Raw genomic sequence first — 14487 nt, forward strand, 5'->3', positions numbered from 1 at the left:
TTAGTTGGCCAATCAGACCACTAGATATGACATTTTGTCCCATTGGAAATGGCCATCACATGAAGAGATGGTCAACATGAATCGGTGTGTTGGTCAGCAGAGATATTCAGATAGGCTGCACCATTCATATCGTGTTCTACTGGTATTAAGGTATGTCAGGAAAGTGTGTATAATCATCCCACTCCACTGCCTTTTTTGTTGGGCTTAAACATGACTCACACATGTCTTTGGATTATTCTAGACAACATTTGTCTTTAAAAGTCCGTGTGAAATAGCAATAATTGCGATTCATCTTGCAAGCGAGCTTTCTCCATTTTTCTAGTATCTAGCGCTGAGCGCTGATGTTAATTGTTGCTTCCTTATGGGACAAACCTGTCGATCCCTCCATCAATTTCATCACATACAGCCATCAATTAGTTGTATGCGAGTGTGTGAGTGTTACATATTCATATTGCTGTTTATACTAATTTACTTAAGTGTTATTCAAAAATTTCCTAAATATTCTTAATTCCTTTGTCAAAACAAATATATATATTAAACAAATAGACATATTTTAAGAGATCATCACAACTTATACAAATATGTAATGAGGATTTCAGAAAACTAAGAAAATGAAACGTTTGTTATTTAATTCAGTTCAAATCATAACATGGTCAACGCATACTTTATGATTATTTTCGTATTCTTCAAATTAATCAGATACCGTTGCTTATTTGTCTAAACTCGTTGATGATATTATGTGAAGCATAATATCTCACATCAATCTTTTGATATGATGAAAACTGCAAAACTTACAATCTTAAGTTTATTTTTATTTATTTTGTAATGTATTTCCCATCCATAAAAGGTTGTAAAATTTATAGTAGATTAGCATCGTGGTTGACCTAAGATATGTTTCTTTAATTTTTAATTTAAGTTTTTGTATTTTTTACGTAACCTACAAACCCTACTCTAGATAAAACATGGAACGTTTTCAAGTCATTTCCGGTCTCCAGTAAGATGGTGGTCACAGGCCGTTCGATGAATTCATCTCCCACCTAAAGATATTCGCAACATCGATACCCACGGAGGTATGATGTTTGTGAACCCACAGCCCGTTGGTTGGAGAGCAAGTACTTCTCGTCCCTCGGTCAACCAGGCCAGAAATAAACATGCCAAGATATTCCTTTCAGTACTCCCATTATCATTAAATCGGAAAGGAATTCGTGATCATAACAGAAATTAATTATTTTAACAGCATGGAACAATGAATAATAGTACTGTAGAAGTGATTACCCTGTTTATAAAAGTTGTCATTATTGTTTCGGTAATTAAAGGACATTTAACCATCCAAGCGAGATAATTAATATATGAAAACAAACATGCGAAAGATGGATTCCTTTGTTTAAATCCGCATTTGCAGAAGAACCTAGCTCAGAGGATTTAACCACCTTCAAAATCCCAGCCCTAATTTATTGTGAATATGATCACACTAAAATCGACTCTTTTAAGGCAATTTATCTTTTTAAAGAGTAATCAATTAATACTGAAATTGCTTTGCATCGTTTCCAGAAATAATTTTACCTTTTATAAATTTTGCTGCAAATCCAGCTTTTTGTACTGAGCGATCAGATACAAATTTGACTAGCATTCTGTTCGTTGAAGAGCGGATATCATCAGGAGTTTTGTATCCACAGTATTTCCCTAATAAAGTACTTGTTGATTCATGGCCATCCCTCACCTCGAGATAGTCGTAAACACAGTTGTCGTGATTTTCAACCTGAAAGAAACAATTTTTCTTTAAAATAATTAGAAGCGGATACATTACAATATTATTCTTCATACTCATTTAAAAATTAAAGAAAGGATGTAAAAAAGTTTTTAGAAAAGTAAATATCCATGCGGCTCATTCAACCTTGCGACCACATTAGTCTTAATACTTCTTGCATAAAATGACTGTTCTCATTTCTTTATATGTTTAGATCACCAATTTACTATTTTAGTTTGAACAATGGAAACTAGAATTCCTACAATTCAAATATTACACTGTTTACAACAACATTTACAAATCGTAGATTGGGAAAATCGACCAGATGCTGGCTGTATAGTTTTCATGTTGCGACACTCTTTTATGTAATATATATTACTGTATTGAGAATGTTTAAGAAAGAAACATAGGGATGTGTGTGTGTGTGTGTGTGTGTGTGTGTGTGTGTGTGTGTGTGTGTGTGTGTGTGTGTGTGTGTGTGTGTGTGTGTGTGTGTGTGTGTGTGTGTGTGTGTGTGTGTGTGTGTGTGTGTGTGTGTAACTTCAGCAGAGGTGCTGTCACACGATGCCTCAACAGGGGTAAGTCCGGTGGTAGGTTGGTAAAAGATTGCGTCACTCACACTCAGCTATAGTTAACATGCTTGACTGCTGATGTTAACGTATGGGTACTATCTCTGCTAGGGATTGCGGTTTATAGTTGGATATTACGTAATGAACAGCACAATCTCGATTTCTGTGGAATGGACACTGCACATAAGTAAATATCAACAATGGAGATCAACGATAGACAACATTTCTGCAGAGAAAATATTGGCTTGTTATTAGACCGCTGGACGGAGCGACGAATCATGCTATACTTTTTAAGATCGGGAAGGGATATAACTAGTATTGTGGTAGATTTCTCAGGGACCTTATGCGTGTACATCATCCAATCTGTAAAATTTGGTAGCACAGGTATAATGTGATCTGGAGCTGTTTTTTTTTTATGTGAACCCGGATTTCAATGAAATCTCTGATTTCAATTTTTAGAAGATTGAACTCAGAGCCTTCGTAGCTCAGTCGGATGCGATGAGGCCTTTTGAATGGAAGGACCTAGATTAGAATCTGTTCTAGGATGCGAAGAACTTTTATCAGGAGTTTTCAGCTGATGGTGAGTTATCGTTCTCATATAGAGGAGAGGCAGATATTATTAGCATTCGTGTTATTGATTTAATGTGGCACCGCTTATCAACCTCATCAACCAAATACGATATCAAATTTAGTAGTAGTTGCCATTTAGATTCTTTACCAATAGTTAAGTAGTGGATGAATTTAATCGCATTATGTAAGACCACCATCCTGCACACTGGATTTCTGAAGTGCTTGAGAAAAGTTCCGTGTTTGGTTTCTAGAGTAGGGTTTTAGAATTATCCCATCTAAAGCACTAATATATGATTTCCAACCACAAATGGTTTACAACCTTTTGCAGATGGAAGTCATTAAAAATAATCACCGTTAAATTAAAAGTAATTAAAAAAGTAACCTCTGTGAAATATCACGATTCCCTCATAAAATCGAAAACGTTATAACAAGCCAAAAATACTAAAATATATAACGCACAAGACAAATAGTCGGAAATTCACAACGTAAATCTCAACTCTGTTAATGTTTTTAATTTTCAGGATTGTTTTATGCATGTTCTATTGATCAACATTGGATCTATAGAACATGTACATACTTATTATTGTACATACTTATCTACAATTACGCCATGATAGCAATAATAACGAGAGTAAGAATAACTGATGAGATCAGTGTTAATAACCCATTTATTATTATTATTATTATTATTATTGGATAAGACATGACTGATTATTAAAAATACTGTGCATGTGTTTGTCTTTTCAAACCTCACAACCAAATACGATATCGAATTTAAGTAGTTGCCATTTATATTCTTTACCAATAGTTAAGTAGTGGATGAATTTAATCGCATTATGTAAGACCACCATCCTGCACATATTTTGCTGTCTATGCAATAAAAATAAAACACGAAACAATTTATATTGCATAGACAACAAAATATTGTGAGACTCCTATTGTTTCAACTTCCGTATGACCATATATGAGAAATAAAAATGTTTAAAAATTTCATTTATATGGAAAAAAAGCAATATTCCTACCTCAAACGACTGAAAACGAAGAGCCACTTGGTGGTTTTCTGGCACAGTTAACTTCCACGTGCATTCTTTGTTTGGCCAATAATCTTCTGGATAATTTGGACTGTGTAGAGTGCCTTCCTCCATCACCACCTCACCTCCGCATATAGCTGCGCGGTACAAAAGTTTCTAGTGGTAAATTTTAAAGAACACACGTACACATTCTATAGTTTACAGTCTTGAAAGAGTATTTTTTCTTAGGAAAGATATAAAATATTTATCTAGTGAACGTCATAATATCTTATTTTTCTAAAAAGCATGGTATAATGCCGTTTTCCTTCAGGCGATTATTTACCAAAATATTCGTCAGAATAATGAAATTTTTTTGCCTTAACATACTGTATGCTAGGGTGTTCTAAATTATTAGCACAACTGTCATTCATATTACCAAATTGCATATCATTGCAAAATGAAATATATTTTTCAAGCGAAACACGTAACATATTTCGATAATATGCAAATTTATGGCTTTAAGATACCATGTAAATTTTTTAAAAAGTTTTGATCTAGTGCGGAAAAATGAATATATTAATACAATGAGCTGAATGAGATAAATGCTGACAGCAAACAAACAAATAATAAATAATTAACAATATGCATTAAAATAAACAGGAATTGTTAGTATGGTTATATTTATAATGAAAATGAATAAATCAATCAGAAGTACATTTCAGTTAGTTTCCACCATCAAAGAAAGCTGCACAACAATATGTTTGATAACAAAATATTAAATTTTATTTCTTCAGATTCGATGATTTGGTTATATCACATTATAAAGATTATTTGGCCAAGTTCAATGGAATTTTCTGTAAAAATGGCTGGTATTCATTTCGTACTGTATTTTTATGTTAATCACGTCCACGAAAGGTTTGCAACCTATAGTAAAATTGGTACTATCGTTGGCTTAGGATTAAATAATTTGTGCATTCAAGTCTAAGCCACCAAACCTGGTCCTTTTCAAGCCACTTCAAGTTTTCCTCACGCTGAACGCCGATTATTATTATTATTATTATTATTATTATTATTACATGACACCAAGTTATCCAAAGACTCATCAAGGGAGGACACCTATTCTATAACTCTCCGTCTTCACCACTCAATCCGCCAACTACAACTACTTTCATCATCTACACCAACGCCATCTACCACTACTAGTATTTTCACAGACAACCACAAATCCATGCCCATGGCAGGATTCGAACCGCAGCCTTTTGGCTGGAGAGCGGATGCTCTAACCACTCGGCCAATTAGGTTGGCAAATATCATCTAACACCTAAAATTGCTGCAACAGATAAGTCAGGCTTATTATACAGACTTTTATTCGTTTCACAAAACATTTTAATTTTACAGTTTTCCAGAAACTGAAGGATTATGCATTTTATTTCTATAGTAATGTAATAGTACATACTGTATTATTAAGAATATTGATATTCTTATACAAAATAAAATCTTGCAAGCAGAATTTGTTGATATTACCACATAATTATGAGCAGATATAATTTTTTGGCATTATGACATAATTATGAGAAGTCCTGTATATAAATACCAGGAAAAAGAAACACGACGACGGAACAACCGCAATATTAGAGAAGACTGTTGACTGTTGACTTTTTCCTGTTTTTGATTTTTGAAATATCTGATGTTGAAAATTATCGGAAATGTAAACTTTAATAAATCTGCATTGCATAATTATCCAAAATAGTAGATTGGACTGTGTAGTTTTTGCGTACTATAATTTAAATAATGTATCTTCAATACTTCGTTCTCTGGCGAACTGTGATTATTTCCGGGCTGAATGCGTTCTTCGTGTTCTTTCCAGAAAAATGACAAGTTAGCGGATTTTAATTCATACAGTAACAAACAAACAAAATATTGACATGATCGGAATCGCACTCTCTCTCTCTCACAAAGAAAATGAAAAAATTACAAAGTATCGCGATTTGCAAATCGGAGTTGAACGAATCTGGCAAAAGAAAACGAAAGTTGTTCCCATAATAATAAGTGCTTTAGGCGCCATCCCTAAAACATTGAAAAAACATCTAGAAGCACTCGAGTTAGATGGATTAAAAATTGGGAGCTGCAAAAGGCCGCTTTGTTCGGCACAGCTTTCATTTTCAGTATTTCCACAACTCATAGGCCCTTGGTAGGGCTCGAATTAGTGGAATATAACCAGATTAAGATTGAGGAAGGAAATCAAGCTTTGATGAATATTATATATATATATATATATATATATATATATATATATATATATATATATATACCTCAAGCTACTAAGAATGGCGAGAGTAGTAACTGAGTTACGTTACATTCATTCGGTATCCCTGCAATGACTAGTCGATGTGAAGGGAACAGTAAGTGTTTTCTCAGGAGGGAAAAATATGCTTCTACTTAGTTTCTTATTACTTACGACTGAATCAAGCATCCATTTTAGAATCAGAAGGTGTTGCAAACTATCCTACATGTCTTCCAGTTAATATCGTTATTAGTTTTCCTAAACATTTCCAGAATATTAGCTCCCGTATGCGATTATACAAAAGAAGTCATATTCGACGAATGTTCTTATCATTATAAAAGCATATTCTGAACATTTACTGAATCTATCTGACGTAATAATAAACTTAATAATTTACTTGATCATAAATAATTTAATATTCTCAGTCAATCATAACAGCAAACAATTCATACAAGGATACACTTTTTGAATAGTTAGTTGTTGAGATGGACTTTGAATAAATGCCTTATAATAATATTAATAGTCAGTCTTATTTTCCTGACACATATTTATTCGACATTTTGAAAAGTTATTCAGATTAGAGAAAATGTTTTTGTCATCAACTGTTTCTTCTTAGTTGATGTTTCTTCTTACAAAATTAGATAGACAAAGAAAATGTAACAGGTTTAATTCCTTATGAGAAATTAAGAGCCTAAATATTAGATGCAGCTAAATCATGAAACAATGGTTTCTACTCGAATTTATTAAGCAGTTCTTCCCAATGATTTTTTTAAGAACTTATCAGTATGACATGACTTTTTCTTCTTCCACCTTCCATTTCCCACTCTTCTGAGGCTTTAATCGAATATGCTAATACTCTTGAGGTTTTTTTAATTCAAATGTAGCTCAATGTTGCTGAAAATTTTCCTCTAGCAAAATACAAATTCCATCTCGACATCTGTTCTATATGCTTAAAGTAGAGCAGCGTACTGAGAGTTAGTAGAACCAAGAGTACTCTTAGAAAGAAACAAAGTAAAACTTAAATATGATTTTATAAAAAATCAAGTAGATATTAGATCCAGCATTATTTCAAAGCCAAATATAGAAACTTGAAAGTTTCGTACAAATAAGTTGACCAGAGAGCTTACGGGAGCACGCCCGCGGGCATTTACAAGTCGCGACTTAAATATGAGTTCATTTTAAAAGCAATTGCTGTATGCTGCTAGATAACTTTAATAATAATTTATAACCATTATCCTTTCTTTTGTATTCGCCACTTCAGAATGATACAGCGGCGTATATTTGTTTCAATATCAGAGTTGTATATTAACATTCCCAAAAGAGCTCATACCAGCAATAATTTTTAGATAAAGTAAAACATATAGGAAACTCTGACGTTATCTGTTTTTTTCAGTTATCTGGTTTTAGATTACTGAAAAACAGATAACTATACTCCACCATTCTGTCCCACTGAAAATAGATAACAACAGTGTTGAAGTTATTACTCGGAACTGACGCTTAAAATAGCATAAACATTTAGATAACAGAAAACATGGACTCAGTCATCTATTTTCAGATAACCAAAACATATTATTAACGTCGGTGTCGAAGCTCTCACTCGATACTGACGCTGGCAATTTTTAGGTTCTTATGTTGGTTTTGATGCGAAGTGCTTTTTGGGAGGGTTTAGGCGTTAAATATGTTAATAACGTCTGAATGTTTATAAATGTATTTGCTATATTACTTCCGTTTATTGTTTGTGATTTGTTGTTAAGAGTTATCACTTATTAGTCTATCCTATCTGTATATACAGTACTTATCTGTACTTTCTTACGCTATCTCCACTTCGATCTATACTCCACCATTGGGTTCCACGCTGCACCTGTCACTACTACTCTTATTTAAAAGTGTAGCGTTGAAAAGTGTGGAATTCTAAGAAAGTAAAGTGCGCTGGCCTCAAAATACCACTGATCGGTATCCCTTTAATAATCTTCAAAAGACACATCGGATGTTTGTCTAAGTGAAATCTTGGACTTCAAACTTGATTAAGTTTGAAGATTAGGCTTCTCAGTTATACTGAACTCCATACTAGATTTGAAGGGAAGCGTGTAAAAATAATAATAATAATAATAATAATAATAATAAACAAAATTTCCCCAAAATGCTATTTTTTTCTTCAGTACTAAGCTTATATTTAATTTTTTAAAAATAAATCGAGTAATGTAACCTTGTAATCAAAAAAAAGTTTTGCATTAAATTTTAACTCCTTATGTTTTAAGGATGTTTAGAGTTTGGAGATTCTGATGATCAGAAAGCCTTTGTAAACTACTGTTAACTATAAAATACATAAAGTATGGTCTTTTATATGTTATTCTCATTGTGATGTGACTGTGACCAAACTTTTTGGTCATAAACATAAAAAGAAATAACATATAATGAATAACATTTATTTTTGGGAGAGCTTCTGCCGCTCAGTCGTTTTCAACGATGTCTTTCGGCTGGAAAGACCTAGGTTTGAGTTATTACGTCTAGGAGGCTAAGAACCTTTATCGGGGCTTTTGGAATGCAAGTGAGTTAGCCGGTCTTGAATACGGAATCTTAAGGGATTTTACTCCCAGAAAATGTGGTTTACATCCCACAAACCAGCTCGGAGTACACGTGCAATTTACATACAAAAATGTGTTAATAGGATCAGGGCTAACTCATTGCATCTTTGAATTATGGGTCTAAAATCGTGAGCACTTAAGGATTGTTAGAACCAGTGATGATGGGGATATTATCCTTTGCGTTGGTACCTTGCCTATACACAAGAGAAGGCGTCATTTTCTTATTGTAGCAGCTATCTAATAAATTTAAATACCTTATTATATTCAGAAACAATTTAATGCCAAGAATTCAACTTAAATGCTGTACCGATGTATCTGTTCAACTATATATATATTTTTAATTTCATACTTATATTTCTCTGATATATATTTTACCCAGTTTTTTTATTTAAAAAATCTTATATAGTTCTCACTTCTTTCATGTTTTGAAGAGTATGATCTGTGTATCACAAAATTTCAGCAAAATATTGGTTTTATTATGTTATTGGAACCGAAGAAATCTACATATTGAATCCCAGATTCTATTCGGTAAACTTTCTACAGATAGTAAAACAAGTTATTTCATTTATTATAAAGGACCATCTGAAAACAGTGCACTATTTCTTGATTAGTACATATTGCATAGTTAATAACTTTGCTGTTGAGTCTTGAAATTAGTCAAGGCCACTATATGCCTACGTAATAATCCCCTTCCGTTTCCACTCATGATTACTTGAGACCGCAGCAAATGATGGGTTATCAAGCTTAGATCTGTTAATTGCATGGAAGACACACACTAGTGGTCATTGACATGTACTTGATGCTCAGTGTGTGTGTGTGTGTGTGTGTGTGTGTGTGTGTGGCAGAGAGTATTACTTGTGCTAATTTTTAGTCATAACTTGAACTCACTATTCTGATAATGGTTGATTATTCGTTTCAGTATCTTGGCACTTATTTTTTTTCTGGAAAAAGTTTAGATTTTTTTCCTCCATTAGTTTTCTAGTTTAGAAATTCCAAGACACCCCAAGTTCATTTTGTTATTGTTATCATATCATCATCAACATCAATAAATATACATCTATTGTCAATAGACAATAGATGTATACTATTAAATAATTCTACAATTATTACACGATTTCATATGGTAAAATAATTCAATGAACAGCTAGTTACGTAATGATGAAATGCTGTGTTTAGATTTTATACATGAATTTTCTACTCTATATGTTCATAACTAAGGAGTACTACCAAACAAATAGTATCAAAGACACCATTTTCGTACTTCCTTTGATTAAATTAGTGCTACGATTTTAGTGCAAGTTTTTTTTCAGCTGGGAAGTTCATTAATAAAATATGTAGCTTTGAGAATTAGTCACTTGTAAAAGTTGCTTGGAAATTCATCAACTGGAAACCTATTACAGTATATTGAAATTTATGGATGGGCTATTCTGAGATAATGTTTAGTGAATATTATCAGTCCAACAAAATGATGTCTTGCTTTTTATCTCATATGAAACTGAGTGGTATCTCAGTCCTTATTCTCTATATAATAGGGTAGTTTGGTATTCTTTATCAGTGAAGCAATAGTTAAGGAAAATTATAAAGGCTATATTACTATCATGAATTTCATTTTTTTTGAAAACCGCTTGAATAAGTTTGCCCTTGCTTTTGAATAACTTTAATATGAAAGATTCTCATTAATATTCATCATTGACATATTTTGCGTTCAGTTTTTATCAGCATTTAATATTTTCAGTCTACTCGGTTAATAAACATGTTCTAACGTAATATATAACGATTAAATTGTTCTATTTGAGCAGAATCGATGATTCTGCTCAAACAGAACAATTTAGCTAACCATACTCTCTCTCTCTCTCTCTCTCTCTCTCTCTCTCTCTCTCTCTCTCTCCATTTACTGTAGCCTTATTATCCCTTTTCCATGGAAACTACTCAACTGAATAAACGCCATAAGCATTTTCATTACTTTCGTTCAAGCAAAACCACAAGTGCCCATTAGTCACCGTCAGTATATGATCTAAACAATCTTCTTTCTTCAGAATTTCATATTTCCTGCAGATTATATGTAGGCAGCAACTTTTTCCTGTCAGAAACTTGGGTTCTCTCTCCTCCACACTACATGCATCTAATAGATCATCTTTATGACATATACAAAATTAGTAGCTTTAATGCTATTCATAACTTTGTCTACTTAAAATTGAGCAGACACAGAGCATACACTTCCCATTGACTTTTGTATCATTGTCGTGCTATGTGATTTTTAACTCTTACACATTATTCGATAATCGAAAAAAATTGGGATTCTCCAAGAATTTTTAAAACGTAGTTTATGTAGCTAATTATAGAAACAAATTTTAATCTTTTTCTCATCGGTTAAGGAACTTGTGTGAATACCCACGGTAATTATATAGTTCGTATATAGTTACCATCTCTATGCGGCATCAGTTATGCCATTTAAAGGATAAAAATACGTTGAGGAATTTCATTTTAGATTTAAATTTTAAAAGGCATGTCTAAAAACTCTCGCGCGCGTTTTATTCCAAAAGAGAGTAGGCGAAGGTATTCATATAAGAAATAAAATTAGCTTCTATTTGTATATTTACAAAATAAAAACAAAATGATATTAATTGCGTTAAGTTTATCATGATCCTAATCCATCATAGTGAAAGTAGATGCATGCATTTTCGATCTATACAAATAAAAAATGCAGTTTAAAATTGCTTTATTATTCTGAAATTCAAAATTTAATAAATGCTTTAAACTTTGTTTAAAAAATATCAATTCTTTAATCAGGTTTACTAATAAACAATGAAAATATTGAACATATTTCTCACCTTCATAATTTGCTTTGAATCCCTTGTGTCCATTTTGATTAACTGAAGTTTTATATATTACCAACATACGATAACCACTTGTGATGATGTGGTCTGGCACTCTTCCACTTCCACAAAATCGACCTGCACATTAATAGTACTTTGTTAAATCACAGAAATTAGAATTGGTGACCTTTATCTTCAATAACTATCTGGCTTTGAAGAATGTTCTATATTACTGTATTATTGAAATTTCTCTATTTCATATCTCATTAAATTTATTTACTGTTTGCACTCCATTCTAAAGTTTTATGTGTATACAGCACTTTCCACTATTCGTTTAATACCAATCAAACAACGTTTGTGCTTCGAAACTAAAAGTCTCGAAGATGATCGAGAGGTTACGAGTTGTAAACGTTCTGTATGAGTTCCTTGGTAATGTACTATTTAAAGACAAAAAAATCTTTCAAGAAAGAGATCGTATAACAAGTTACTCATAGCTTGACTGCTTTTTCGCACTGGTTCTCATACGAGACCAAACAGACAGTGATCCAGTGTAGCGGCTTAATGTCTGAAAGTTATGGTCTCGTATTTTTTGTAACTAAACACCTCCAGTTCCTCAGTGGAACACCTATTCTCATATATCATATCAGCTTATTTAACGTTTATTAACCTAAATTAGCAGTAAAAGCATTCAGGAATGACCCAGTCTTTTTAACACAATGTCATAAAAATATTTCCTTTGCTGATGTTGCAGCACTCACCAACCACCCTCTCTAGAAACATCTCTCTCTCTCTCTCTCTCTCTCTCTCTCTCTCTCACACACACACACACACACATCGTGTGCAAAGTCTATACGTTTTGCACTGTTATTCAATTTTCAAAAATGATCCTGATTCTTTACTCCACTGGCTATTAAAAATTCCTTTTCATCTGTCTTATAATATTCCTTCACAAAGTTGAATGAGTTTGTTAAATACTCCTCCACACTTTCACTTATATTCTAACTTCCTGACAAACTCCGTGCTTTTCATGCATTCTGTATTTTTTAAAATTTACATAATATTTTGCACGCTACAAAATTCGCCTTCTTCTCCTTTGAATCAATGTTTTCCCGTCCTCCCCTAAATCCAGGTGTTCAAATCTATTTAGTCTAGATCAATGGTTCTTAAGAGTTGTTTTCTGGTGGTCGCAAAAATGGAATTTATATACATATTACATAGGAATAATAATAAAATTCCTAAAGTTTTGTAAAAAGTCTAACTGATGAGTATGTAGATTTTTCGACCAGAAATGAATGTGAAAAATGATATCATTTGTTAAGTGGAAGAGTATTTAACAAACACATACAACTTTAATTTTTAACTTCGTGAAATAGCAAATTGTTTTTCATTAATTCATTAAATATATAATTTTTTTCTAAATCAGCCTATCGTTGGAAAATTTTAAAAGAGGAATGCAAGTTTTAATGTTAAAAAAGTTTGTGATATGAGATGGTCAAGCCGCATAGACGCTGTAAAAGCTTTAAAATATAATTTAAATGAAAGTGAAGATGAAGTTTTTGAATCTCAAGAACAAAATTTCAAAGTAAATTTTTATTTAGTTATAATTGATATAGCTATTTCAAAACTTGATGAAAGATTTACATTATTGAAAGAACTTAATGATGATGGGTGGTAAAACACCATTATGTGATATTATTATTATTATTATTATTATTGTTAAAATCAAAACCACCATGGAGTCAAAAAACTCATCGCGAGAGGTCCCATTGTTACACACACAGTTTATCATACGCGCCTTAAAAATGTTCACTGTCTCCGCGCTAACCACACTCTCAGGCAATGCATTACAATCACTCACCACTCTCCATGCAAAAAACCTGCCCCCCTCCCTTCCTTGCTCACACTTTCTTTATACAGCTTTCAGGATTGACTTCGTGTTCTCTTCCTATCTTCTCCTATTCTATGCAAAACCTTCCCGACATTAATTTGGTAATAACCTCTTAACAGCTTATATGTCTCGATCCTATTCCCTCTCCTCCTATCAATCAATTTCTGCAAATTTCATTTTCTCAATCTATCTTCATACTCAACATTCCAGAGACCAGAAATTACCTTAGTCAATCGTCTGTGGACATTTTCCAATACATTTTCATCTTTTTGAAACCCAGGTAACCAAATCTGCGCACAGTAATCCATATGTGGCCTGATCAAAGCCTTATACAATATAACCATAACATCCTTACTTCTAGGTCCTTATCAACAATCAGTCCCAGATCTCTCATCTGCTCTGCATATTCCAAGATATTTACACCGATTGTGTACTCTACATTCCATCTCTACTTCCCAAAATTCAAAACCTTACACTTAGTAACAATAAACTGATATCCGCACTCATTCAACCAGTGTATTCAAGTCCTTCTGCAAAGCCACAGCATCCGCTCTACTCCTACTCCTGATAGCTCTCCCCAACTTTGCATCATCCGCAAACAACTGCATATCACCATTCAGAACTCTCCCAATATCATTTACATAGACATTAAACAACAATGGACTCAAAACAGACCCTTGAGGTACACCACTAGTAACTTTCCTCTTCTGGGATATCGCTCCTCCATAGACAACTCGCTGATACCTATCAGACAGCTAATTTCCAATCCAGCGAACTAATCTACTGTTTATCCCCATCTGTTCCAGTTTAATTACCAGCTTGTCGTGTGGCAATTATCAAAGGCCTTTGCAAATTCTAAATATACCACTGTGTATGCATCACTCTAGTCCAATGCATTTGTCACTTGATTATAATAGGTAAGCAGATTGCTTTATTTATTTATTCATATGGAGTTTCCTCCCTTTTCTCCCCTGTCTCTATTGGGGCGAATTGAGTCCCCTCATGGGGGGGTTAAGTA

At 33.1% G+C, this 14487-nt stretch overlaps 2 protein-coding genes across 3 annotated transcripts in view; one reads left to right on the top strand and one right to left on the bottom strand.

Moving 5' to 3' along the window:
- LOC150110510 (tolloid-like protein 1) overlaps positions 1–14487 on the bottom strand; it is a 152660-nt gene that overhangs the window by 36996 nt on the left and 101177 nt on the right. The window contains exons 9-11 of the mRNA XM_090394315.1: positions 11597–11719; positions 3909–4054; positions 1564–1759 (exon numbers count right to left, since the gene is read on the bottom strand). Coding sequence (XP_090250441.1) covers positions 1564–1759; positions 3909–4054; positions 11597–11719 — 465 coding nt within the window. The remainder of the gene's footprint in view (positions 1–1563; positions 1760–3908; positions 4055–11596; positions 11720–14487) is intronic.
- The window catches only part of LOC150110511 (arylsulfatase B-like), a 318735-nt gene that overhangs the window by 35039 nt on the left and 269209 nt on the right, over positions 1–14487 (top strand). The window lies entirely within an intron of this gene.

Source organism: Typopeltis vanoorti, chromosome 1, assembly GCF_054136105.1.
Source record: "Typopeltis vanoorti isolate ZY-2024b chromosome 1, IOZ_Tvanoo_1.0, whole genome shotgun sequence".
NCBI classification, from domain to species: Eukaryota; Metazoa; Arthropoda; class Arachnida; order Uropygi; family Thelyphonidae; genus Typopeltis; species Typopeltis vanoorti.